Source organism: Salarias fasciatus, chromosome 10, assembly GCF_902148845.1.
Source record: "Salarias fasciatus chromosome 10, fSalaFa1.1, whole genome shotgun sequence".
NCBI classification, from domain to species: Eukaryota; Metazoa; Chordata; class Actinopteri; order Blenniiformes; family Blenniidae; genus Salarias; species Salarias fasciatus.
The window spans coordinates 7,926,248-7,951,433 of NC_043754.1; the positions used below are offsets into that span (position 1 = coordinate 7,926,248).

Below are 25,186 nucleotides of genomic sequence, written 5' to 3' on the forward strand. Positions count from 1 at the left end.
AATAGAATAGAATAGAATAGAATAGAATAGAATAGAAGTACTTCATTAAACCCAGAGTCAAAATCAAAATACTGACATGTTAATGTTAAAACTGTCACAAAGGATGTAAAAATTCAATGATAACAACAAAACTATGATAATACAGACAAAGTGTCAGCAGTGAAACCACAGCATATATATACTGTCTAAATGTAGGATAAATATTGAACATAAAGTCTAAATGACAGAACTGAAGTCAAATATAGTTGAAATATTCAGAAATGTGATCAAAATATCACACGTCGAAGCAGGCTGCTGCAACAATAACAAGCTCTGATTAGCTGCACTTGTTTCTTCGTTGCAGTAATAATGACTTTGAACCATCGTTATCAGAGTATTGATTGCTAACCGTTACATTTGTGCATCTGAAGCCCTGTTGCACGTTGCGGGTGCACTTCATGCCTATCATTTGAATATAAAGCACTGCGCACGCTTATGCATCACTTTCTTCCTCCATCTTCCTTCTGAGCTTCAGTTGCCATCCCACTGACTCCTGTTGTCATGGAGATAGACAGCCATGATAAATGTGAGCCGTGTCTATGGGTGTACTGGGTAAACTGATTAAAAACACACACACACACACACACACACACACACACACACACAAACGCACAAAGAAAAGGTGTCAAATGCAACTAGTGCGTCTTTGTTCCCTGCGAGTAAAAAGACCTTTCTCATCACAAGACGACGACAAACAACAACAGCAAAGGTGTCGCTCTGCAGCACCTGAACACACCGGCGCTCTCTGTCAAGGTGCCTTGCTTTCCCTCGCAATCGTGCGAGCGTGATGGGGAGGCGCGATAAGAAACAGATGAAATGAAAACCGAGGCGCGAAAAGGAAGCAGATAGAGGCGTTGATTAGAGGAGGGGAGGCTGAGGAGGTGTGAAGGGAGAAGGCAAGAGGGAAGAACAACACATGGCAGGACTGGAATTAACACGAGAGTGATGGGAAGCAAAACACTAATCTACTGATGAGGAAGACGGTGTATTGATGAACCGGTCAGCTTCAGACACCTGGGGGGAGTGCAACACTTAGATCCAGTGAAAACCTCAGCAGATGAACAAATTGATTCCTGCATCAAATTTTAATGATTTGAATATAGATTTTCAATACAGACAAAAGGAGGAGTCCACAAAAGGTTCCGCTGATCTGCATGTAAACAGTGTGTGCAGGGAAGGAGGGGAAGTGTCATCCATTGAAATGATGGAGATAATTAGAGGCGTGTATCAGCTCTCTCGCACTCAGCGGCAGCTGCTGCGAGCAGCTCCGGGACAGATGCGCCCGTTGCTTTTCTCGGCCGTATAATTGTCATCTCGTCTTCAGGACCGAGGAGAAGTTTTTTTCCTGTTTGAGCGTGAATCGCTCTGCCTTTTTCACCCTCTGTTCCACGCTCCGGGAGGTTTTAGCTCGGAGTGAAAGCTTGTTTATTCCTCAACCTTCTGGAGTCGATGCTGTCATGACAAAAAACTAGGTCAAGAACTAATCTTGCACAGAAGCTGCCCCACACCCAAAACACGTCTAATCCCAGTTTTCTTTTGCAGGAGATTACACGGCATAGATTTGACATGTTACTGCTGGAAGTTGGTTGTTCCCTGCAGAAAGAAGCAGGCTTGTTCGACTCATATTTACAATACTGTCGGTTTTGGGTCAGGTAACGTTTTTGTATCACAGATACTATGAATAGAAATAATGTAAACTAAAATTACAGTTGGATCTTATTTACATTGCAAGCTTTGCAGCTGTCTGACTGTTAACTGCATTCGAAATAACATGTGAGGAGCACATTGAAGCGTCAGTGTAACTATTTTCAGTAACTATAACATTTGCATTATTAGTAGTCGTACCTTACTTTATGAAGCGTTATTAGCAATAAGGCTCAACTCATTTTTCCTCATTTTCTTACTCTCAAATCACAGAAAATCCTTTGTTGAATTGCTGACTTGGCGATTCCTGTCAAGATCACACGGTTTAAAAGCAACATATTTTAATCCAGCTCCAGGTAGGTTCACTCGTCTGAACTTTAAATACCAGCAACACTGGTGAAGAGCGTTTGATGTGAAGTTCAGTTTGTATTTACTGGTATGGTTTGACTTGAGGTGCGGAAAATGTGTTAGACTAAAGGTCATCAGCATTCTTCAAATGAAAAGCTCCTTCAAAGGATTACTTGTTGAAACTTCCTGAATACAGTGATCAAATCTTACAGTTTTCAATGACCTCTATTCTTCCAACAAACAGCTTTGGTTTGTGCTTTAGTTCTTCCCTCTTGAGATTTTCATCCACAAATTTAATTTTCTATGCTATTTTACCCCCTATAAACCTTGAAAAACACAACAACAACAAAACCCCAATATGGCTGTCTCAAAGCATCAAAGTTAGAAACAGCAGTGTTTTGTAATTTATGCCTTCACTTATTGACTTTCACTAAATCTGCTGCCTTGCTGACTGACCTGAGATGATTTTCTGGAAGCTCTCCAAAGCCTCCCTCTTTCCCATTCTGGCTCCGCTGGTTTCATCACTGTCAGACGAGCTTTTCCCAGTGGGAAACGGGATGTTTCCCACCTCCAAATTACTCACAAACACTGTCAGTGTCACATGGCTCCCATCACCATGGCGGTCCCAATTGCAGGGCAGAAGCTGTTGTTTAGTTAATGAACAGTTTGACAAAAAAAAAACTTCATGCCACTGTGCACAAAAATAAACCTGCTTTAACATTTCAAACCCAGAAGAAATAGTTTTTCAGGAGCATCTTTGATCCTTTCAAATCTTTACCTTGTGAGTAACATTTCTTTTTCTTACGATCATGTTTTTCAAAGTTGTGACTCCTGGCAGAGGAAAACGCCACAGCTGTCACCACCATCCTGGTGAAGTATAGACTAATTGCAGTGGAGGACAGACACACGAACAGCAGGTCTTCTTGTGTGTTCTGTTCTCACAATATTGCCACATCTTTTTGTCTCGGAGTTCAGCAGCACTCTGACCTGTTTCCTCATGTGTAATAGTGTAATTCCCTCTTGTCCTTATCTGTCTCATCTTATCTGTACGGCTGGCACCGCAACATGCTTTTAAACGGGCAACTTAAATGCAGCAAAAAAAAAAAATAAATAAATAAATGAGAGATGCCCTCTTTTGTTAAAAGGTTCTTGAAAAGCTTTTATCACAACAAGGACGAATGATTTCATCTGGACTGTGTAAGAACAAAGTGGAGCGCCCTCCGCCTCGTGGTGTCTCACGTCCACGTCACCGAGCGACGGCTTTTCTGCTGTTCTCCCCTTTGTTTTTCTTGTTATCTTATGCTGCCACGGATTCACCGTGTTCACCCCGGCAGAGTATAAGTGCTCACGCTCTCCTCTTTTATGCCCCTACAACCCAGTCTCCATGACAACGGGCTTCTCAAGCATAAGGCCAGAGAGAGAGGTATGATATGTGAGCTGCCTGTTAATTCACGCGCTGAACCCCATGTTTCCCCCCCTCGTGCTCGGCCGCTCACACACCAGACGGGCGTGCACGGGGCGCGCGCGTAATAACAACCCACCCGGGGGGGCAGTGATTTTTGCTCTGTAGTTATTTTCAAGGGCATCCTACTTCCAGGCATCCTGAAGTCACTCCATCTTTTTTTATTTTTACCACGGGGCATGGGGTAAGATCTCAAAGCTCAGCATTGGTGGACCACTTGAATCCCTCACCATCCTGCTCACACCTCTATTACTGAACATTTCAAATGTTTCAAATTAGAATCACGCTTGTTTTTTTTTCTTTTCAAACCAGCATAAATACGCTAAAGGTTTATACCAGTCTGTTGCTGGTCTGATGCCAACTTCATGCTAATGTAGACCAGAAGATGTCCTATTCTTGTGCACACCAGCTAAACAGTCAGACAAAGTATGCATTTAAAAAAAAAAAAAAAAAAACAGAAAAGAAGGCATAAATGGAAACAGCAGTGCTATTTCTAAATGCACTTCACACATTGGGTACCTTGCTGATAACAGTAAAATAAATCTTAGATGACTAACTTCTCCGACTGAAATCCCTCGCACGAGCTGCAAAACAGTCTTGAATAGCCTGGTCAAAAAGAACATGTTGCACATAGTTCAAACGACTCTTTTCAGCTGTTAAGACTATTCCTGCCTGTTTGGTGCAGCTTTCCGTTGCTCTTTTGTCTCCCCTCTGTTGCTTCTCTGACGTACCTCTGGACGGTCTCCTCTGTTTGGTTTGCATGGTCAAAGTGCCCACCACTGCACCCATGTTGTCGCCGTGGAAACCAGCCTGGTCAAACAACCCAGAGAGTAAATGGATGTTTGGCGATGTCTTCTGTCAGCCTGTCGTCCTCTCTGTATCTCCCACCACGGCTCAGGGTCTTTGGAGGAGGAGGAGGAGGAGGATGAAGGGGGTATGCCCCTGTTGTTCCTCCTCACTTGCTTTCAGATCTGTCACTGTGGGAACGGCTCTCTCCTTTACGCCGACTCTCTTCAATTTCTAATCCCTTCCCTCCAAACACACACACACACACACACACACACGCTCCCGCACACAAGCCGCTCCTGCCTTCCTGCGCCACTCCCTCCGTTCTGTGCCTCACTCCACTCATCTGTCAGCCTTTTCCCCCCTCTTTCCAGCTCCCTGCCTCCTCATGCACCTCCTGTTATGATGAAGCGACCGACTCACTAATAACACTCATCGACGAGGCACAGGAACAGTATTTCATAGCCTTTTCTGGATCCTTATCTTTAATTTTCTTTGTCTAATCACCACTCATTTCCCCTCTTTGTTGCAATGAAACATAAATACAAACAGACCAACACAGCAGCAATGAGCATTTCTGTTCAACAGTACATCAAATTCATTCCCTGAAGCACTGTATGCGCTATAATCACTCAGTATAAATGCATATGTTGGCTGTGCACTTGTGGCTGTGTGTGTGTGTGTGTGTCTCATGGTGACTTGCATGAGCAAACATTTCTTCCCCCCCATGGAACAATATTAAACTTTATTGTAGCGGTCGTCTTCTTTTTTCTTTTACAAAACAAAACCATTCAATGTTGTGAACGAAAATTCATTGAGCAGACTGTGTGTACTGAGGGAAAACGAGCAAAAGGAGCAAATATAGGGTTTATTTCCCTACGAACACGGAGTGAAAATGAGATTTGCTCTTGAATGCTCCTGTAACTGCCTGTGCTCCTTAGACAATATCACTCACTGCGGTTCAGAATACATATTAGGATTTCATGCAGGCTGTCCCATGATACGATGTCTTACGTGTCAAGTAATCTCAGCAACATGCTGCAGGACTCAGCTGAATAACTGTTGGAGCTCTGGTGCATGTGGGGCGCACGTGAAGGCGCAGAAACAGAAAATGTGAATGTCTTTTTAAATATTCCACTGGATGCAGACCAGAAATGTAATTCCTCTGCCTCTCTCCATCTTCATGCATGCATGTGTGTCACGGCGTGCGCGCGCGAGCATGCACCGGCTTCAGAAAACCTCTCTTGGTTTGAAAAATTCATGCAGTACCATTTTTATTTTTTATTTTTTTCCCCAATGCTGCTTCAGCTTTCTTGTTTCTTGAAAGTTGTGTTTACCCCTTGTGGGGCATGTGGTTAAAAAAAAAAAGAACTGTTTGAATGAGTAACTGCCAAAAAAAATGCCCTACATCATGACTTTGAAAGTCATTCACAAACTGAGGATGTAGTGAAACTACACACCGTTAGTGTTGTTCAACCTGACCTATAAGGTCCTCCTCTACATGAGGCGTAGCATTAAGGTTTGGGTTTAGGGCAAAGGTTCTAATTAGGTTCAGGTTAGAGTCAGAGTCAGGGTTAGGCACCCATTTGTGAAGGTTAAAGGTTAATAGAGCAGCAAGTCTGTGTGTCTGTGAAATAACGCTCTATCTGAAAAGTCAGTTAATTTCTAGGTGAAGACATTTTTCAGGATCACACTTTGATTAGTGCCAAGTTCAATCTGCAGAAAATAAATCTAAGTCAATGTAGCCTCTTCGTGAAGCACAGCAGTATGATGCGTGTGTGTGTGTGTGTGTGTGTGTGTGTGTGTGTGTGTGTGTGTGTGTGTGTGTGTGTGTGTGTGTGTGTGTGTGTGTGTGTGTGTGTTCTCGTATTTCTATCCTTGTTGGGGCCAAATGTCCCCACAAGGATAGCAAAACGTGAAACGACGTGCCTTGTGGGGACCTTTTTCCGGTCCTAAGTAGGAGAAACAGTGTTTTCTTGACCATGTTGTTGTTACTGAAAAAAGTAAAAGTGCAAAAACATTTCTTTAGGGTTAGGCTTTATTGTGGTGTGGGTTAGGGTTAGGGTAAGGGTCAGGGTTAGGGGCTAGACATGAATGGGAGTCAATGGAAGGTCCCCACAAGGATAGAAATACGAGACTGTGTGTGTGTGTGTGTGTGTGTGTGTGTGTGTGTGTGTGTGTGTGTGTGTGTGTGTTTGCTGAGGGATTTCCTGTGACTGTCCAGGTAGAGCTAGGTAAGAACTCAACATGTACTGATTAATTAAACATAAATCCATGCATTATTCTGATATTTTACACTCCCCTCACGCCAGGTACTCCATGTTCTCCCCATGTTCTGCTTTTTTTTTTTTTCCTTTCTTTTTTTGACATCCCAGCTACATACAGAATCCATTAAGTCTCTCTGTGACACAGTTTCACCTTCACAGATCATTAAAAAGTGATACATTTCATTCACTGATTATACTGTATTTGTCATGAAATATTAACACATTTGTTTTCTTGGGAAACTCAGAATATGTTTAAAAAGGGAAATTCATAAAAGGAGGGCTTTTCAGTGTGTGGGAGGATGAGCTCCATCCTCACAAAGGTATTTTTTTGAACAGATTTCCTAATTTTCACGTTTTAAGATATATTGTTGATTGATAGTGATATACACTCTCTGGTTCACACGACACATGGCAAACAGCAACCTTCCCCTAATAACGCCACTAACTGCAAACACAAATGAGCTCTGGTTACACCAACAAATACATTAACTCCTGCAGACGGAGACTCTAGTATTCAGATTACTATGAGTAACCCACAGTAATCTCTGTGGCAGATGTTTGCCATCTGGTCGTGTCTTTCTGCACCACATCACCCCGCGCAGCTACAAGCACCAAGGACACTGCACTGCAGTCTGACTTCATCATCTCTACATTATCTTTTCTCCACTCCATGAGCTCTGCACAAAGCCACAGCTCCACAGCCTGAAAGGCATCACCTTGCGCGATACGCTGGGATTAAAACAGAAGAAATCCCGAGAAATCCTCAGCACAAAGCTTCTCTCAGCATCACATACTGCTGCATTCACCACTGATATCCACTGCGCCCGCTTCATGTCAACAAGCTAACTAACACTTATAAATTTCACATGGCTCGCTTAATAATGCATCAATGCACGGCTGTACTTTTCTTTTATATCTACCACACTTTCCCTCTGCTTTCAATCCACAGCGGAGGGATCTTTGAAGGAATAATTTTCGACGGCTCGTGGAAAAGGCTTCGTGAGAACCGTGTCAGTTATCTCAAACGCTGATTTCAATGTCTTTTGATCTGCAGTAAAACCAATTCCCCTCCCGCCCGGCAGGAGATGGCTGCTTCAGACTTGATGAAGTGGTTCTTTGCTCTGGTCATGAGACTGCATCATTTAATTATTCCAACTCCTCTCTTCTCTTCCTCACCTTAATTCCCTCCCTGTCATTGACACACTGCCCATGAGGGCCAGCTCTGCTTTATGTGCTGACTAAGGAGGGGAGGAGGGGGTATGTGGAGGTTGATGACAGTTTCTGAAACTCCTCCAGCTTTCCACTAGGACACATTTTTCCAGTCATAATAAAAATGACAAATTTTTCATTTTCTGCAAAAACTTGGACGTATTTGATCTTTCCCAGGCCTCCTTCACTGGAAACTACAGCCCGGCTTGCTCAGTGGTTGAGGAACTGTGGGTGGGCCTCCCCGAGGGGCAGCCGTAAAGCTTCAGGGTCTTCCCACAACATTCCTTTCACATTTATGAGAAGGAATCAAGATAAAAATAAAGAAATAATAATATAATAAAGACAAAACAAACAAACAGTATCGCCTCACATGAAGGTAAACATGGCCTTGACTTTTCATGTTCTACATGTGCAGATTCTCTCAGGATTCCCTCACAGTCTGAAAACAAATATGTCTGAGACTCATTGGTGAACCTGAGCCGTGTAATAGCCTGGCAAGCTGCCCAAGATGTATCCTGCCTTCACCCACAGCTGGGACCGGATCCAGCTCCCCGTGACCCTGAACAGGACGAAGTGCTACAGAAGCTGGATTGATGCTCGTCCTAAATTGCTTGTCGGTGTGAACCCGAGTGTGTGTGTGTGTGTCTGTGACAGACTGGTGTATCAAGCCTTCCCACATAGTTAGATGGGAAATGACACTGAAGTTAGATGGATGGATGAAAGTCGTAATAAGTAGAAAAAAAAAAGCCTTGAAAGAAACGCACATAAAGATGCAATCCCCTTAAAGACTAATTGAATCAATATTCATAGAAACTGGCCTGAGGGGGGAAAAAAGAGCCAGCTATTAAAATACATCTCAGTTATTTTTATGACACAGTAAACTCTTATTAAAATCAAGATATCAGGATGTGGACACTTTTAAGCAACATGTTTTCAAATATGATTTGACTATAAAGATTCACTCAGGCTGATTACTTTGGTCAGCGTTTTGGTCGACAGTCTGCGCAGAACGCACTGGCTTGGTCGAGGATTTTAGCAGTGGACAAAGGGTTCAGAAGACCTGAAATGTATTTATGGTCTGGAGAGGGCTTTAAAAGCAATCCATCAAATTACAATTCAGTTAAAATAAAAAATCCCAATCTCAGTGGAGAGACAAAATAGAAATAATGTTTTCTTTTCCCTATTGAGAGATTTGCTGCTGCTTTTTGCACAACCATGTTATTTATACACACTGGTCACATTATTGAAATTGAAAGTGACAGTTGACAATAATACAAATGTGACTAGGAGCACTGGGTTTGTTCTATATATAACAACATCAGAATCAGTTTCAAGAGTCTGCATAAGTTTAAGGAACCAATCTGAACTACTGAGATATATACTTAGCTGGGGTGGAAAATAAAATGACTATTTAAACATGTATTCTGGAATATAAAACACAGATGATGTGAAGTAAGATGAATATTTACTCCCTTTTGCGATACTGAAAATAATACAGACCATCAGCTCTGGAGTCACAGAAAAGCATTTTTTTGTTTAAATTTCATTGTATATTTTACATTTTTGGCACACACAGAGAACGCAATGGCTTTACTTGGGGTGAAAAAAGGAAAAAATGTTGCTGAAATGTTTCGATGGTTTTGTGGTGTTTGACAGTTGGGTCTTCCTTAGCTCCACTGGAGGACAGATTAATATCATCTGCGAGCTGATCAGAGCCTACAGGTGATCTGAATGAATGTTTCGTTTGCAGAGGTTCCAAGAAGAGGACAATCGTCCATTTGTAACATCAATGTTGCTGCTAAGCAAAATATTTTATTTATTTATTTATTTGTCACTTTATGACTGAAACAAATCCAGGATCTGGTTGTTGAATCCTTCTCTACTCATGCTGCATATTGTTTGAAATGTAACAGTATCAGCAAGATGAGCGTCTTTAAAAGCTCGTCAGTTGTGCAACAACATAAGAAAAGATCATTTCATCTTTTTACACATGATTTTATGAAAGGTTTAGAGAGCCGCAGTAGGAGCTCGGAAGAGACACATTTTCCTGCAGAGCTGCATGTTACAATTAATCGTTTTTCATCCATATTCATATTTTTAAATGTATTCGATCTGCTAAAGCAGCTAAGTTTCCTGTTACAGCTTTCTTGGACGTGTGAAAATTAGATTCTGACCTCAGAGTGAGCAAGAAGATCCGTTCAAGAAGAGCCGTAATCTCTGGAGCCTCATCAAGTCCCCAGACCACAAGATTGGAACTGCTGATTCAGAGATTATCTATACTGTATCATTAGCCCTCATCATACAGCATCAAACACTGACCTAATATAAAAACTATATCACTGACTTTACATAATGCTCATTAATTCAGATAAACCAAATATCTTCCTGTGCTTTCACAAATCAGTAGTCTTATTTGTGTTTTCAATCTGTAATTAAACTCATTTTCTCACTGCTTTTTCTCTGTTTAACAGAACCACTGCAGCTTTGTGATCACGCTGAAATCACCCGCACCTCCACAGATCCAAATCAAACCCTTCTTCCAAGCAGAAACACGTGTAACAAAGAGTGTAAACACAGTACAAATCTAGGCAGGCAACGGAGACAAACAGCTGGTGTCAGTCAGCTCCGGGCCTTCAGGCACATCTTCACCCCTGTTCCACCAGCAGCTCTCTGCATGCAGCACTTCCAGCCCTGAAGATGAAAACACATGCAGCTGAGCCTGTCAGCACGGCATGTGGAAGGTGAACAAGCAGAGTTTTACACCTCATTGCACAGTGTATATTAGTATGTGCAGGAAAACATGCGTACAGAAGTAAACTATCCGTGATATGCATGAGAGGAGGTCGGAACTGCAGGCCTGCGTGTGTGGAGGTCGGATGCATATTTCCATACACTCATCTGCAATGCATGCAATTCGATAGGACACATAGATAGCTTGCTGCAGAGGTGAAGTTGCGAGACACGGCTCTATTTGAGTCGACAGATTAAGGGCAGAAAAAAAAAAAGGAGGTAAATAAAATCTTTATTTATGCTTGGGGAGAAAACAAGTGGTGGCACAGCCTAAGCTGCTTAAGAACATCTTCTAAACTGTGTCAAAAGGGATGAGCCTGATTGACGTAGGTCAGTGAAGCCACAATGTGGCCAAAAAAAGCCTAAAAGGTCTTAAATTCTATCAACTGTGGCAGTTCTGCGGTTCACAGGAAAAAAACACAATCCCCACGAATCTGTTTCCCCTGCTTTATGATGTTGTAGTGCCGAAGTTTGGACAACAGGTGGCAGCAGAGTTCAATAATTCTTTGTTGATTTTTACTCTTGTTTAAACAGCCTGGACGAAAAATCGACACAGTCCAAAATATGTGAAGATTAAAGCTCAGAAGCTCAGAGTCGCATCCAGCTGTTGCACAGGATTCAGCATGTTGTTGTTTTTTTCTTATTGCATCGAAAGCTTCTCTTTCTGACAGAGGAGATACATGCATGTAGCTACAGATCAAGGTGTAAAACAATGTGGTTGCAGAGAATAAACATGAAAACACACACACACACACACACACACACACACACACACACACACACACACACACACACACACACACACACGGAAAAGGCAAGAGCAAGAGATAAAAATAAATGTCGAAGAACGCTGTTACATAAAAGTATGTAGTGAGGTGATGTAAAAAATTAAAAGCAGAGACACACACTGTCAGCTCCAATCCACTGCGTTTGTAGCCACAGGAAAAAAAAAAAGAAGAGAGACAGAGAATGAGAGGAAATAGATTTAAAAAAAAAAAGGGGATTTGTTGGTGGTGGGGAACAGTTCACAGATGCAAGGCCCTGCCAGGGGATCCTGTTGTGTTTTGGTCCAAACAGGCTACGTCAGAGCGGTTACAGCCTCCGCTGCATCCGCAGTGTGCTGAGATGTGACTCTTCTGCAAGGTTATGCACTTAGAGGACACATGTGCCTCGTAACAGCGAGAGACGGGTGCAGCAGGAGGTTGACTGAGTGGGTTTCTTCCTGCGCCTGTGCCTCCAAAAGGAGAAAAACACGTCTGTCCTGCCAAAAGAGTTGAGGCAATGTATGAAAAGTAAAAAAAAAGTACTGAGGGTAAAGTTCTCCAAGGGTTCAAAAACATGAATGACTACTGCCTGTGGACTTAAATCTGAGTGTGTGGTTGTGTGTCTCTGAGTCGTGATGAACCAACGACCTGTCCAGGGTAAAACCTGACATCCTGAGGTGGATAAACAGGTAGGGGAGGGTTTTTTTTGTTTTTGTTATATAATGAGCCACATGTTTTTTATGAACTGAATGAATCTGTAGAAGCATTTAAACGCTCTCATTTTAGAGGAAAGGTTTTACAGGCTATTGACAATATACCGAATTATTAACAAAATAGCAAAAATAACAAAATGATATCAACAAAATTACTTGTCACCCATCTGATATATATATTTTTTTTATTTACTCATTTACAACACATTTTAGTACAGGGACCACATACAGTCCAATTCCATCTTGAGAGGACCAGATGTGTAAAGTGCTACAATAACCTTTAGATTTAAGCTTTACGATATGATGAAAACGTCTACATTGTCACAAAACAAAATAATACTTACAATACTTACAAAAATGACAATCATCTCAATATGAAGCCAATTTTAATGAAACTTTCTGGTGTAAAATACAGTGAAATATTCCAAACTTCTCCTGTAACTCCTCCATTATACATGTTTTAGTTCAGTTTAGTTTATTCATTGTAAAAATAATGTTTTTACAAACTCATCCTTGCAACATAACTTTGAGCAACAAAGTATCTCTCATGGAAGCATATCTCAGTTCAGGTCTCAGTGTGCTGTTTTGTCCAATACTACATTATTTGTTAAAATAGATAAATAAATAAAAAAAAATCCAGACTGGATTGGAGCCTCTTGTGAGCTGGTCTTGGCCCACGGGCCTTAGGTTTGACACCCTTGGTCTAAATAATTCTGTGCTTGAGGTTGTATATTTAATCGGTGAAAGGACAAGCTTTGAGAATTTGCTCTCCAAAGTTTGTCTTTTACTAAAACCATAAGTGTCGAACAGAGTTTGTGGATTGACCTTGCAAAGTTCATTTTATCCACAGACGATTGCACCGCTTTAATAAAAGTAGCAGACATGAAACAACACTGAACTGAGCTGAGAGATCAATAATGCAGAAGAGGAAGTTCGCAGCTTCAATGCTCATGATGCAGCATCGGGATCAAGGCCATGTTGTGGGGAAATTAGTGAAAAAAACACAGAGGGCCTGTGATCTGAGCAGCTTTTGTCTACATTGGCATGAAGAGAAACACCGGAACAGAGCGGATTTCAGATCTTTTTTTCAGTAGATTTGACAAATGAGGCTCAAAATAGAGTCATTTGTTGCATTTAAATTGAATGACAAATAGAGACATTGTTTCAGGGGATTTCACTGCATTTAGCAAAAAGAAACATTGTTAAAAATAGCATTCTTTAGTTGTTTTTTCTAAACAGGTATTGAATGACTCCCCCTAGAACTGCCACCTTAACGTGGTGGGGGAGTTTGAGAGCCCGCATGATCCCAGGAGCTATGTTGCCGGGGGGCTTTATGCCCCCTAGTAGGGTCTCCCATGGCAAACAGGTCCTGGGTGACGGGCCAGACTGAGAGCAGTTCAAAACCCCCTATGAGAAGAAAAAGAACAAAGGTCGTTACGTCGCCCGGTATGGCGCAGCCGGGGCCCCACCCTGGAGCCAGGCCTGGGGTTGGGGCTCGTAAGCGAGCGCCTGGTGGCCGGGTCTTTGCCCACGGGGCCCGGCCGGGCTCAGCCCGAAGGGACGACGTGGGCCTGACCTCCGGTGGGCTCACCACCCACCGAGGGAACCGTAGGGGCCGGGTGCAGTGTGGATTGGGTGGCAGCCGACGGCAGGGTGCCCGGCGACCCGATCCCCGGACACAGAGACTGGCTCTAGGGACATGGAATGTCACCTCGTTGGCGGGGAAGGAGCCCGAGCTTGTGAGGGAGGTTGAGAGGTACCGGCTAGATATAGTCGGGCTCACCTCCACACATAGCCTGGGCTCTGGAACCCAACCTCTCGAGAAGGGCTGGACTCTCCACTTCTCTGGCGTTGCCCGCAGTGAGAGGCGGCGGGCTACCCGGCGGCAACCCCCGAACCCGGTGGTGGACACCGGAAGTAAGGGCTGCCGTCAAGCTGAAGAAGGAGTCCTATCGAGCCTTGCTGGCTCATGGGACTCCCGAAGCAGCTGACGGGTACCGGCAGGCCAAGCGAACTGCAGCCCGAGCAGTTGTGGAGGCAAAAACTCGGGTCTGGGAGGAGTTCGGGGAGGCCATGGAGGAGGACTATCGGTCGGCCTCGAAGAAATTCTGGCAAACCGTCCGGCGCCTCAGGAGGGGAAAGCAGGTCTCCGCCAACACTGTTTACAGTGGAGGTGGGGAGCTGCTGACCTCAACTGGGGATATTGTTGGACGGTGGAAGGAATACTTCGAGGACCTCCTCAATCCCGTCGCCACGTCTTCCGTGGAGGAAGCAGAGGCTGAGGTCTCAGAGGTGGACTCGTCCATCACCCAAGCTGAAGTCACTGAGGTGGTTGGCAAGCTCCTCGGTGGCAAGGCACCGGGGGTGGACGAGATTCGGCCTGAGTACCTTAAGTCTCTGGATGTGCAGGGACTGTCTTGGTTGACACGTCTCTGCAACATCGCGTGGCTGTCGGGGACGGTGCCTCTGGATTGGCAGACCGGGGTGGTGGTCCCCCTGTTTAAAAAGGGGGACCGGAGGGTGTGCTCCAACTATAGGGGGATTACACTCCTCAGCCTCCCCGGGAAAGTCTATTCCAGGGTACTGGAGAGGAGGATCCGACCGATAGTCGAACCTCGGATCCAGGAGGAACAATGCGGTTTTCGTCCTGGCCGTGGAACAGTGGACCAGCTCTATACCCTCCATAGGGTGCTCGAGGGTTCGTGGGAGTTTGCCCAACCAGTCCACATGTGTTTTGTGGATTTGGAGAAGGCATTCGACCGTGTCCTTCGTGGTGTCTTGTGGGGGGTGCTCCGGGAATACGGAGTCCGGGGCCCCTTGTTAAGGGCCGTCCGGTCTTTGTATGACCGGAGTAGGAGTCTGGTCCGCATTGCCGGCAGTAAGTCGGACCTGTTCCCGGTGCATGTTGGACTCCGGCAGGGCTGCCCTTTGTCACCGGTTCTGTTCATAATCTTTATGGACAGAATTTCTAGGTGCAGCCAGGGGCCGGAGGGGTTCCGGTTCGGGAACCACAGGATTTCATCTCTGCTTTTTGCAGATGATGTTGTCCTGTTGGCTTCATCGAACCCGGACCTACAGCATGCACTGGGGCGGTTCGCAGCCGAGTGTGAAGCGGCAGGGATGAGGATTAGCACCTCCAAATCCGAGGCCATGGTCCTCGACCGGAGGAAGGTGGCTTGCCCCCTCCAGGTTGGTGGAGAGACCCTAGCCCAAGTGGAGGAGTTCAAGTATCTTGGGGTCTTGTTCACGAGTGGGGGACGGATGGAGCGTGAGATTGACAGGCGGATCGGTGCAGCGGCTGCAGTGATGCGGTCGTTGTATCGGTCCGTCGTGGTGAAGAAGGAGCTGAGCCGAAAGGCGAAGCTCTCGATTTACCGGTCAATCTACGTTCCCACCCTCACCTATGGTCATGAGCTTTGGGTCATGACCGAAAGGACAAGATCCCGGATACAAGCGGCCGAAATGAGCTTCCTCCGTAGGGTGGCTGGGCGCTCCCTTAGAGATAGGGTGAGGAGCTCAGTCACCAGGGAGGAGCTCGGAGTAGAGCCGCTACTCCTCCACATCGAGAGGAACCAGCTGAGGTGGCTCGGACATCTGTTTAGGATGCCTCCTGGACGCCTCCCTAGGGAGGTGTTCCGGGCATGTCCCACTGGGAGGAGACCCCGGGGAAGACCCAGGACACGCTGGAGAGACTATGTCTCTCGGCTGGCCTGGGAACGCCTCGGGATCCTCCCAGAGGAGCTGGAGGAAGTGTCTGGGGACAGGGAAGTCTGGGCATCCCTGCTGAGACTGCTGCCCCCGCGACCCGGCCCCGGATAAGCGGTAGAAAATGGATGGATGGATGGATGGTATTGAATGATATGTATTCACATCAGCTTTTTAGAATAATGCACTACAATCTTTCTGCACTAGAAGTAAGAAAAAACTATTGGGATTGTAATTCATAGGTTTATATTTGATTGGTCGATTAACCTGACCTGAGAACTGAAAACAAAGCTTAACTGAGAAGAAAACAAAATACTAATACATGTCTGAACATTTTTGTTTTCAGTAAGGTGAGTTTTTTCCAGTTTATTCAGTCTTTACTGTGTAAATATTATAAGTTACAGTGCTGAGAATCTCCTGGGACTTTAATGGCTGGCATTTTAAAACCATGATCCTTCATTCAACCTGATAGAGAGATTTCTTAAATTATTCATAAAGACAGTGATGCAGTCTTCTGCAGTCTTCTTCTAGCAGATCAATGCAATGGTTTGGACATTTAATGCCAAATATTACAATAACAATCAGAATTTTTCCTAAGAGCAGATGATCCTGTAACTATCTGCAGAACACTGGATTTGAGTTTCCTCAAAATCTTCGGATAAAGAATTTTAAAGATATGAAAAGTGACTTTGTTCTCATGCATGTAAACAGCAGGTGTGGAGCGAATGAAGAGGCTTTGAAAGAAGCAGCATTCTGTAAGAACAGCAGGACCTTTCTCTGAAATAAAAAGTGTTAAGTCAAACAGCTTAATAAGGCAAGAGACTGAATCAATACTAATTTAATAGAGAAAACATAAAAACTGCAAATTAAGACCAAATGTAATCATTCAGTGTGCCGGTATTTAGTATTTCTCTCCCAAAACTATGTTGTTTATCGTTTATTTCAAAAAGCCCTCCTGTAATTAGAGATAGTGTATTATTGGGGCTGTTCTAAACTCTGGAGCCCTCTAAATTTTTTTATTCTTATTTTTTTAAACAGACATCAAGCAGCAGTGGACTTTGGCGCGACAGACACTTTGCTTTCCCATTCTTTTATGCATTTCCCCTCATTTCTTGCCCACTTATTGAGCATCATGTCCCTCCTGGGAGTTGCTAATTAGTCAGTTCCTGTTTGTTCAGCAATTCAGAGTCAGTTTGATGAGTTCACACAAAAAGTTTAATTCCAATTATGAAACTTTATCAAGAGATCCCATGTGTGTGAATATTTCCTGGACAAAATAGATGAATAAATAAAAAAAAGTATATATATATGTAAGAAGGAGAGAAAATCCACTAAAAGAATCATAACTTGGTGGGAAAACCACAGACTTGGGGGCTGACTGGGCAATAATGACCTGATTTGAATCAGAAGTGCAGAGAGGAGGGGACACACACCACATGCCACATGATGGCTGCAGCACATGGGGAATACACCTGAACCTCCACTGATCCACACCGGGTGAGTTTGCTGAACTTTAATGAAAGAGAATCAGGAATTTTTTACTGTTGCTGCTTGTTTGTTGTAAATATAGTCTATTTGCTGGTCTGTTTTCTCAGATTGTGGCTGTTGATGCTTGAGAAGTTCAATTTCCTCTTAATTTCAGCGTTGTTAAAGAATCTACCACCATTTCCAAATAGAGTGATTTCCTGTTGTTTCATTCAAATCAGTCATTTGTTGGTTAAAATAATTGTGAGTTGAAACAAACTCAAGATCCAGAATATTGTGGCTTTACACGAACAAGTCAGTTCCACTTGCTTTGTGACAGTCAAAAACTTTCATCTACTGATGGTTTTTCTCTTGTACTTGTTAGAATCATTTTATTCAAGCACCTTTTGTGGATTGGCTTTGATTATTTTTGGTGTTTTCTTCGACAATGGCTCCTCTATGACTCAGATTTAACAAGAGTTTGAGGTTTTATTCTTCCGGATGTCAGCACGGACACACGAAGTGCCGCCACACAGTCATCCTGCACTTTTCTTTGTTGCTGTATTTTTTCAATACTGTAGGTTTCAAAGCTTTGAGCTGTGTGAACATTTATGAATTCATGAAGACGTCAGGTTTGTGTTTGAATTGACTGCTGCAACACTTCACCTTGTAAAAGACTGAAAAACTTGAGTGGAGCAGAAGGCAGAGCAGCGCTTCAGGCCCCGTTTACATGACTACGTTTTCAAGTGAAAAACAGAAAACTTTTGCTTCATTTTGGGTGTCCGTTTACTCTACGTCGGCGCTCGGACTCACTGAAGAGACGCCTTGAAAATGGACCTTTTTGAAACAGTGGCAGGAGCTCCGGAGCGCCGTGACTCCCAGTCCATATTCTGTAGTTTTATAGCCGAAAGTCTCCTGGAAAAGCAGCAGCACTCACAAGTGAACAAACATGAACAATTTTATTTTCAGCGTTCCTGTTATTTCATATAAAAAAGATGTAATTTTCTGAAACAAGTGATGCATTTTCACTTGAAATGTTGTTGTGTAAATGGGTTAGTTTTTTAGAAAGTATTCCAGAGAAAAACATTGCCATCTGAAGGCAAAAAAGAAAGAAAGAAAAAAAAAGAAATCTCTCACTTGAGTGAAAAATCTGCTCTTTCATCTTCAGTGATATTCAGTGATATTCATTGGTTGATCAGATACTACTGATCAGATAGGTGTGATTGATCACTTCTGATTATAAACATCTCAGAATGGGTGAAGAGGTGAACTAAGACGCCTATATCTCCATGTATACGCCTGCTGTTTTTGCTTCCTCTATCTGTACTTACTTTTGTTTTCAATTTTCCAGTGGAATCCACGCTTTGGAAACACTGCTATCAATAGCATCAGTGTTATCAATGTGACACTGTGACCTAATCATTGCAGTGGATTCTTTCTTAGCTGGTAAACTTGAAATAATTCATGAGTGTTGCAGAGAAATTATTTTCCAAATTTTTTATTAGTCTTGTACGATGAGAAAAAATGTTATTTTGTTGTTTTTGGAGTTTATGTGCAGAAAAGTATTATTTTAAGTATTTTTAAAGACATGCGTAACCTCTGACAAGCTTATCTAAATGTGTTTGTTTTCCAGAATTTTTTTTGTTGTAAGGAATACTTTGATTTCATTACGATCATAAGGAATATTTGTGCAAACTGTATCTATTTAGGTGTCTTAAGATGTTTTTTTTTTTTTTTAAATTTAATTACGTTTTGACTGTTCACAAATTCAAACAAGCAGAATTTAAAAGCAAAGGATTGAAGTACAAGACAAAGAAATATAGCAACAGAACATTTTTAAATTGTTATGCCTGACTCGTGGAAAAGGCATAAATGAAAGGATTATGCACCAACATACACAGCAGCCACTCTGTGATATCAGGAAACCCCAGAGTCTGTAAGAAGAAAGGCCTCCATGTTAGATTGAATTTAGTGTCTGAACCATTTAATTTGCACCTGATTTTCTCCACCTTAAAGAATAACCTATGTTTTTTTATCCAGGAGGAGTGGGAGGTTCTATTCTGTTAGGCTGAATATCAGCACTTATGGCTGCAGTCCAATCAGGCTCTTTTGTTAAAAGCTATTGTATTAAAATGAAAAAAAAAAAAAAAAAACACAACAAAACTCGATAATGAAATAGATGCTTTTAGTTTACATGGGTGCAACATTAATCAGCTGTTGCAAAGTTCTACCATTAAAAGTGTCCATTTGTGCATTGTTTTACATTTGAATGGTTTTCAGAATGAGGTGCATCAATTAGCGACAAAATATTGATGCAGCATCATTGAAACAAGCAGCTAAATCTTTCAAGAGACGCCTTATTTTCTGATCTGCAATTCAAATCGAGTTGTTTCTGTTTTCACGGTTAAATACAAAAAAGCTAGTTCGACGATTTTTGGCTTTATTCCAAATCATCCATCTTTTTCTCAGTGGAAGTTTGTGTTATCCGCAGCCCATTAGATTCTAACCTAACATTTCTGTCCAGCGCCGTGAACACAGGAGCGTAAAGTGCAGCAGAAATGCTTCCAGGGACTTGAGAATGACGTCTGGTGTCACTCACAATCATGCTTAAGGCGCGGCTTCACCTCTGTTTCACGAACCCCTGCACTCGGCTTGTGGCGTTTAAAGGTCTGCAGATGAATATACATGCTGCTGTCAGCTTGCACGGGCGCAGCGTTTTAAAGGTGAGCAGGCAGACTTTCACACCTCATTGCACTGTGTATATAAGTATGTGCAGGCAAACACGCGTAAGAAGCCAAAGTGGCGGTGATATGAGTGCTTGGTGTCTTGGGGCTTTACATTTTTCAGTCTAAATGGCACGCTTGCATGTCTGAAGGTGAATCTGCGTGTGCATGCATGTTTTTTTATGCCTTCTGCCATGCATATAATCTGCAATCTGGAGAGGCGATGCTGTGAGACGGGCTTAAGAGTAAATTGGTCAGGGGCGGGTTTTAACCTGGATAACAGCCGCAGAGGCAGAACCAAAGCAGAAGTTTGTTCCTTGCATGCTGTGCCTCAACAGAGAGCAGTAACTTTAGAACCATGCATTAAGGTTTTTACAATTCCCATAGAGTCTTGTTTTGGTGAGCAATATATTCATAAAGTAGGATGTCCTTGTAAAAATGGGAAAAGAACCTCTGGTGACTCCAAATGCACACAGTTTACAAAGTTACCCTAACCTTGGAGAAATTGTGAGGGAGGAAACCCAGGGACATACAGGGAGAACATGCAAACCCCATACAGAATGTACTGAATAACATATGCAAAGGATGCAAAAGAAGAGTCTGATGAATGCTGCTTTTAAATTCATTAAAGTACAAATTTACTGCATAATTCTATGTAATTCAAATAGAATGATTAAAAATAAAATCACAAATGAAGCGGTTTCATAGTTCCCAGCAGTTCTTAACAATATTCTTTGTATATTGAAGACACATGAATTCAGCTAAAATCTACTTCTTGAAGTACCTGTATTGTGAGTTTACACTAAAGTTGGTAAAATTTCCCAATTGACGCATGAGAAATGCCCTATTTTATATATTTTATTTTACCTCAGTGAAGTTACTGCACTATGAAGGGAATGTAAGGGATTCATCAATGGTACAAAAATAACTTGGTAACACTTTATTTGAAGCCCCCCTGTATAACACATTATAAGTACATTTACAAAGCATTATAATGCCATTAAAACATGTGTAGCTATAGTTATAAACATTCATAGATGATCACAATGCCAGGACCTAACCTTAGTTCTATGCTGTACAGTGAGTTATAAAGCATTATGATCATTTATGAGTGTTGAAAACTACTTATAATGTGTTATACCAGGTGCTTCAAGTGAAGTGTTACCAATAACTCTTTAAAATTTCCTGACAATCTATCAAAACATGTTTTAACTTGAGCTTGCAATTAAATTCTGTTTTTCAGCTTTATTATAGTTCTTTTTTATGATTATATTACATGAAGCTTACATATTTATCTTGAAACCAGATCCAGAAATTAACCTTTGTTATAGTTTTCCAAAAGTCAAGTCAGTGAATAAATGAACCACATTTTACAGAAGTTACAACTTCATGTTTTTGACTTGTGGCTCTTAATTAACTCAGTGACATTTAATTACTGGACTAAATGAAGACGCTGCCTCTGCGCTTCCCAATGCACTGGTATCTTAACCTTCAGCGGGGAAAGGTCGGCAGCATGTGAAGCAAGCAGCGAAGCACAAAAGGAACATTTGAGGATAAGCAGCAAACATGAGGACATCAAGGGGGAAAGGATGTTCGTTTCCATCAACTACTCGACCTTTGAGGACACACAGAGTGAGATTACTGAGGGCAGCGTCCCTGTCTGCTCTTTGAATGGTAGATTATACCTCAGTAATTAAAGCCAAGAAGATTTACTGACTGAATCTTCAGTGTCAAAGCAGGTTTTGGAGATTTCTTCTTTTTCAGTGGTTACATTACTCGACCTAGATTGTGAGTGCATGCAGCCACGAGTAGGCTGTATTATTCCTAGAACGGAACAGGAGCTGACTAAGCCACCAGTTTAAGAGGCGTGCTTTCGCTCTCAGCAGGTTTTATTGCATTTTATTACTGTTTGTTCCTCCTCCTATTCTTTTTTTTTCTTTTTAATTATAGGTGCGCTACTAAACAGGACATTCACATCACAGCTCGCAAAGCACTGCGGTTTGTAAAAGTGACAGAAATACTTGCACTGTTGTAATCAGGTAGCAGTTTGGGGTACTTTGAGGGTTTAAGTAGATAATATTACTCATTTTACAAGTTACACCATGTAATCTACTACTTAAAAGCAACAATTACAGCATTAAAACCATTTAATCTTACTTTCTGTAACTCAGCAGAATAGTTCTTTACTTTCTTACACCAGTAATTTATGAATATTTCATCTTTCAGAATCGTGACTGAACATAAATCTTTCATAAGAGTGAAAGGAATCAAATGTATTCTGTCAGCGGAATCAAATGTGCGATACTGTGTGTACAGTTGTGTAAAAACCTTACATTTACTGAATGGATTGCATTTTGAGCAAATCCTTGAAATACTTTCCAATGATCAGCTTTAACATGAACTTCTGTCTCCACCTGTGCTGCTTTCAGTCCTCCGCCTGTGTGAGGCTTTTCATTTTTCATCAGGGTCAAAGGTTCAAAGTGAGAGCAGCGCTGTACGTTTTGTCAGTCTTGACCGATTTGATGTTTCACTCCGACTCGATGACTCAGCCGTTTGAGTTTTGCTGCGAAGACGGAAAATAACTTCTAATCAGAAGAGATGAACGAGGCCGCCGGGATGGACGGAGCCAAAAGCTATACACGATTTAAATTAAGCTTTGAGAATTAGACTTCTTTCGCCAATAATTGGGTACACGGAGTTACATGGATCTTAACCAGCAATCCAAAGTAAGCAATTTAATAAAACCGAGCAAACCTTTAATGATGGCATTAATAGAAGAATGTTTTAATTTATGAAGACTATTTTCGTTACATTATTCTAAGCAAAATGTCCCATTGCGCAGTAATTTCTAAACACCTATAGAGTGTTGCTTTATTCTGAAAGATGAAACGAACGGTGCAGCTTCAAATAATAGGACTTTTGTGTCGGTGAAATCACAATGACAAGTATGAAAGTCAAAACTTGATTCATGTTCAGGTTTTTGAGTTGACTGTCTGACTTCAGTTGAATTTTATTTTTGAAAACACCATGTAATCTAAAGTGCTTTTGAAGAGTGCTTTATTTGAACATTGAACAAAGAAGTAATAGAACTGGCTCTGGCCAAACTCAATTTTCCTTTTACTGCATGATGGTGCACAAGAGAAATGTGACCTAATTCTCTGGACAAGGTTAACGTGACTGGCTTCCTCATCCCAAAATAAATTTGTTTGGGTTGGTTCGTTGACGTTTCACATTGATGTGAATCAGCAATTCCCAAAATGTTTCCACCAGGGGCCATACACAGAAAAATACAGAAAGGGCAAAGGCATTGGTACTAGAAATCGGGTATATTGCTTAAAGTGGATTTTCATTTGTTTGTTCAAACGTCATCGCATTTAAATACGGTACAGGTTTTCACAGTATCTGGATTGGGAAAAGGTCTAGGTAAATACTGTTTGATGATCGGATCCCATTAAAAATGGTTTATGTGCCTCAACTGACCCAAATGCTCTAGTTTATACAATGAATTATATTATACACACAAGATCAGTAAATTAACCATTTGTGACTTTGGAGGTTTTTAACATCTTCCAACAACTTACTAACAAGCTGCTAAATGAAGCTCTTGGGATATTTGCATCATTGGAATGCATTGACTTATGGGACATTAGAGTGATTCTTGCTGAAGCCACCAGCTTGTAGGTTTCAGTTCAAAGCATTTCCAACATCAGGGTAAGTTAAACAGCAGTGTGGAAGCGTAAATTGTTGTGTGATGTAGCGTTCACCCAATGTGATGTCTTTACCTCTCCCTCTTCTTTTTTTTTTTCTCCAATTTTTTTCTACTAGTCCATCACAGGACAAGCAGGGAGATGAACAGTAACAATCAGACCTATGGCCAATTCTACAGCCACCAAATAACCTTAAATACATGCAAGCTTCACACAAACTCCTCCATTACTTGTATTGACTGTTAAGTCTCTGGTTTCCCACCTGGCAAAGCTGTAGGATATTGAAATTGCTGAACCATGGGATTAAGTCTTATAGTCAATAAAAAAGCAACCAATAAAACCTGAAGCCTTCTTACTCTGATCAAACCTGATCAAACCTGCCAGCTTCACACACGCCTAAATATCTATGCTTTAAGCATCAATATCTATGCTTTTACACTTCAACATGTGTGATCCCACATGGACAAGAGTCAAATGTGAGCCTCATTCATCAAAAGGTAATGGGCATCTTCACATGAGCAGCAACCATTCCAAACCTCCAATGCCAAGGCTCTGTGTTGGGCTCAAGGGCAGTGTGACGGGACGGTGATGAATAGACTAGCGCTGCTGTGGGAACCGAGTCTTGACCTTGACCACATGGCTACACAAGCTGCATTAGATATAAAAGAAACTCGAAAGGCAGACTGAATGTAATTCACAACAAAGCTGGCTTGACGTAAAGTGATTAAAAGTTATGCAAACGAAAGTGGAGGCCGTCGTCAGACAATCGAGAATTATTCCTCCATAAATCCACAAACTGCTGCAGAAGTGTTCAGCCTGCTAAATGAAGCCAAATAAATCAACTCGCATTCAAGTTTCACAAAATGTTAAGTCATGAATTATAAACGAATATGTTACCTTTCGTGAGGGTTCCTGAGACCAATCTCTGCAGGGACTGGATTAGCTTAAGCACCCCCTGCCTGCAGCGGGTGGTACATCCAGCCATCCTGAGGTAGAGGCAGGGGAACACTGGGTACGTTTTCTTCTTTATATCTAAAAAAAGTAGGTTTGAGCCTCGAGATGCAGGGTTCAGTCGGTTTTCCACAGCTGAATCTGCTGGTAGTTTTTGCTGTGTGCCATCATATGGTCTTTGGAGAGGATCCTTTTGGAGAGAAAAGTAAGAACAGAGAGGCGTAAGTCGTCTGCAAAGTAAATCTTCTGCATGTCTTAAAACAGGACCATGTAGCTCATTCACACAACGAAACATTAACGCATGCATGTCTGAGTACTCATTAACTTGCATAAGCTCATCTTACACTCATTCAGACAACCAGTCAGACTGTGGGGAAGTTCAGAGGCAGGTTTTTTAAAAAGGCACGGAAAAACTGCGAGAAACGGCCGAAGAGGCAGAAAGTGTTGACAGCAGAGAAAATCCAGACCCGCATGTCAAACTTTTAAAAAAGCAAAGTTGTGTTCCACATATCAAAAATGAGGGGGGGAGATGAATTATTAACCGGACTCCAAAAGTAGAACCCGAAGAGGCTCGTCCCCCCCCTCTGAAAGTTCTGTCCGTCCAAGAAAAGCTG

At 42.2% G+C, this 25,186-nt stretch overlaps 1 protein-coding gene across 3 annotated transcripts in view; it reads right to left on the reverse strand.

Moving 5' to 3' along the window:
• The window catches only part of kcnip1b (Kv channel interacting protein 1 b), a 29,538-nt gene that overhangs the window by 4,294 nt on the left and 58 nt on the right, over window positions 1-25,186 (reverse strand). Inside the window, exons 1-2 of one of the 3 annotated variants that reach the window (XM_030101505.1) lie at window positions 25,084-25,183; window positions 24,519-24,762 (exon numbers count right to left, since the gene is read on the reverse strand). In XM_030101505.1, coding sequence (XP_029957365.1) covers window positions 24,519-24,606 — 88 coding nt within the window. In that variant the 5' untranslated portion in view covers window positions 24,607-24,762; window positions 25,084-25,183. Of the gene's footprint in view, window positions 1-4,224; window positions 4,684-24,518; window positions 24,763-25,083; window positions 25,184-25,186 lie in introns of those variants that run through there. The other 2 variants (XM_030101503.1, XM_030101504.1) reach the window with 2 other exon arrangements.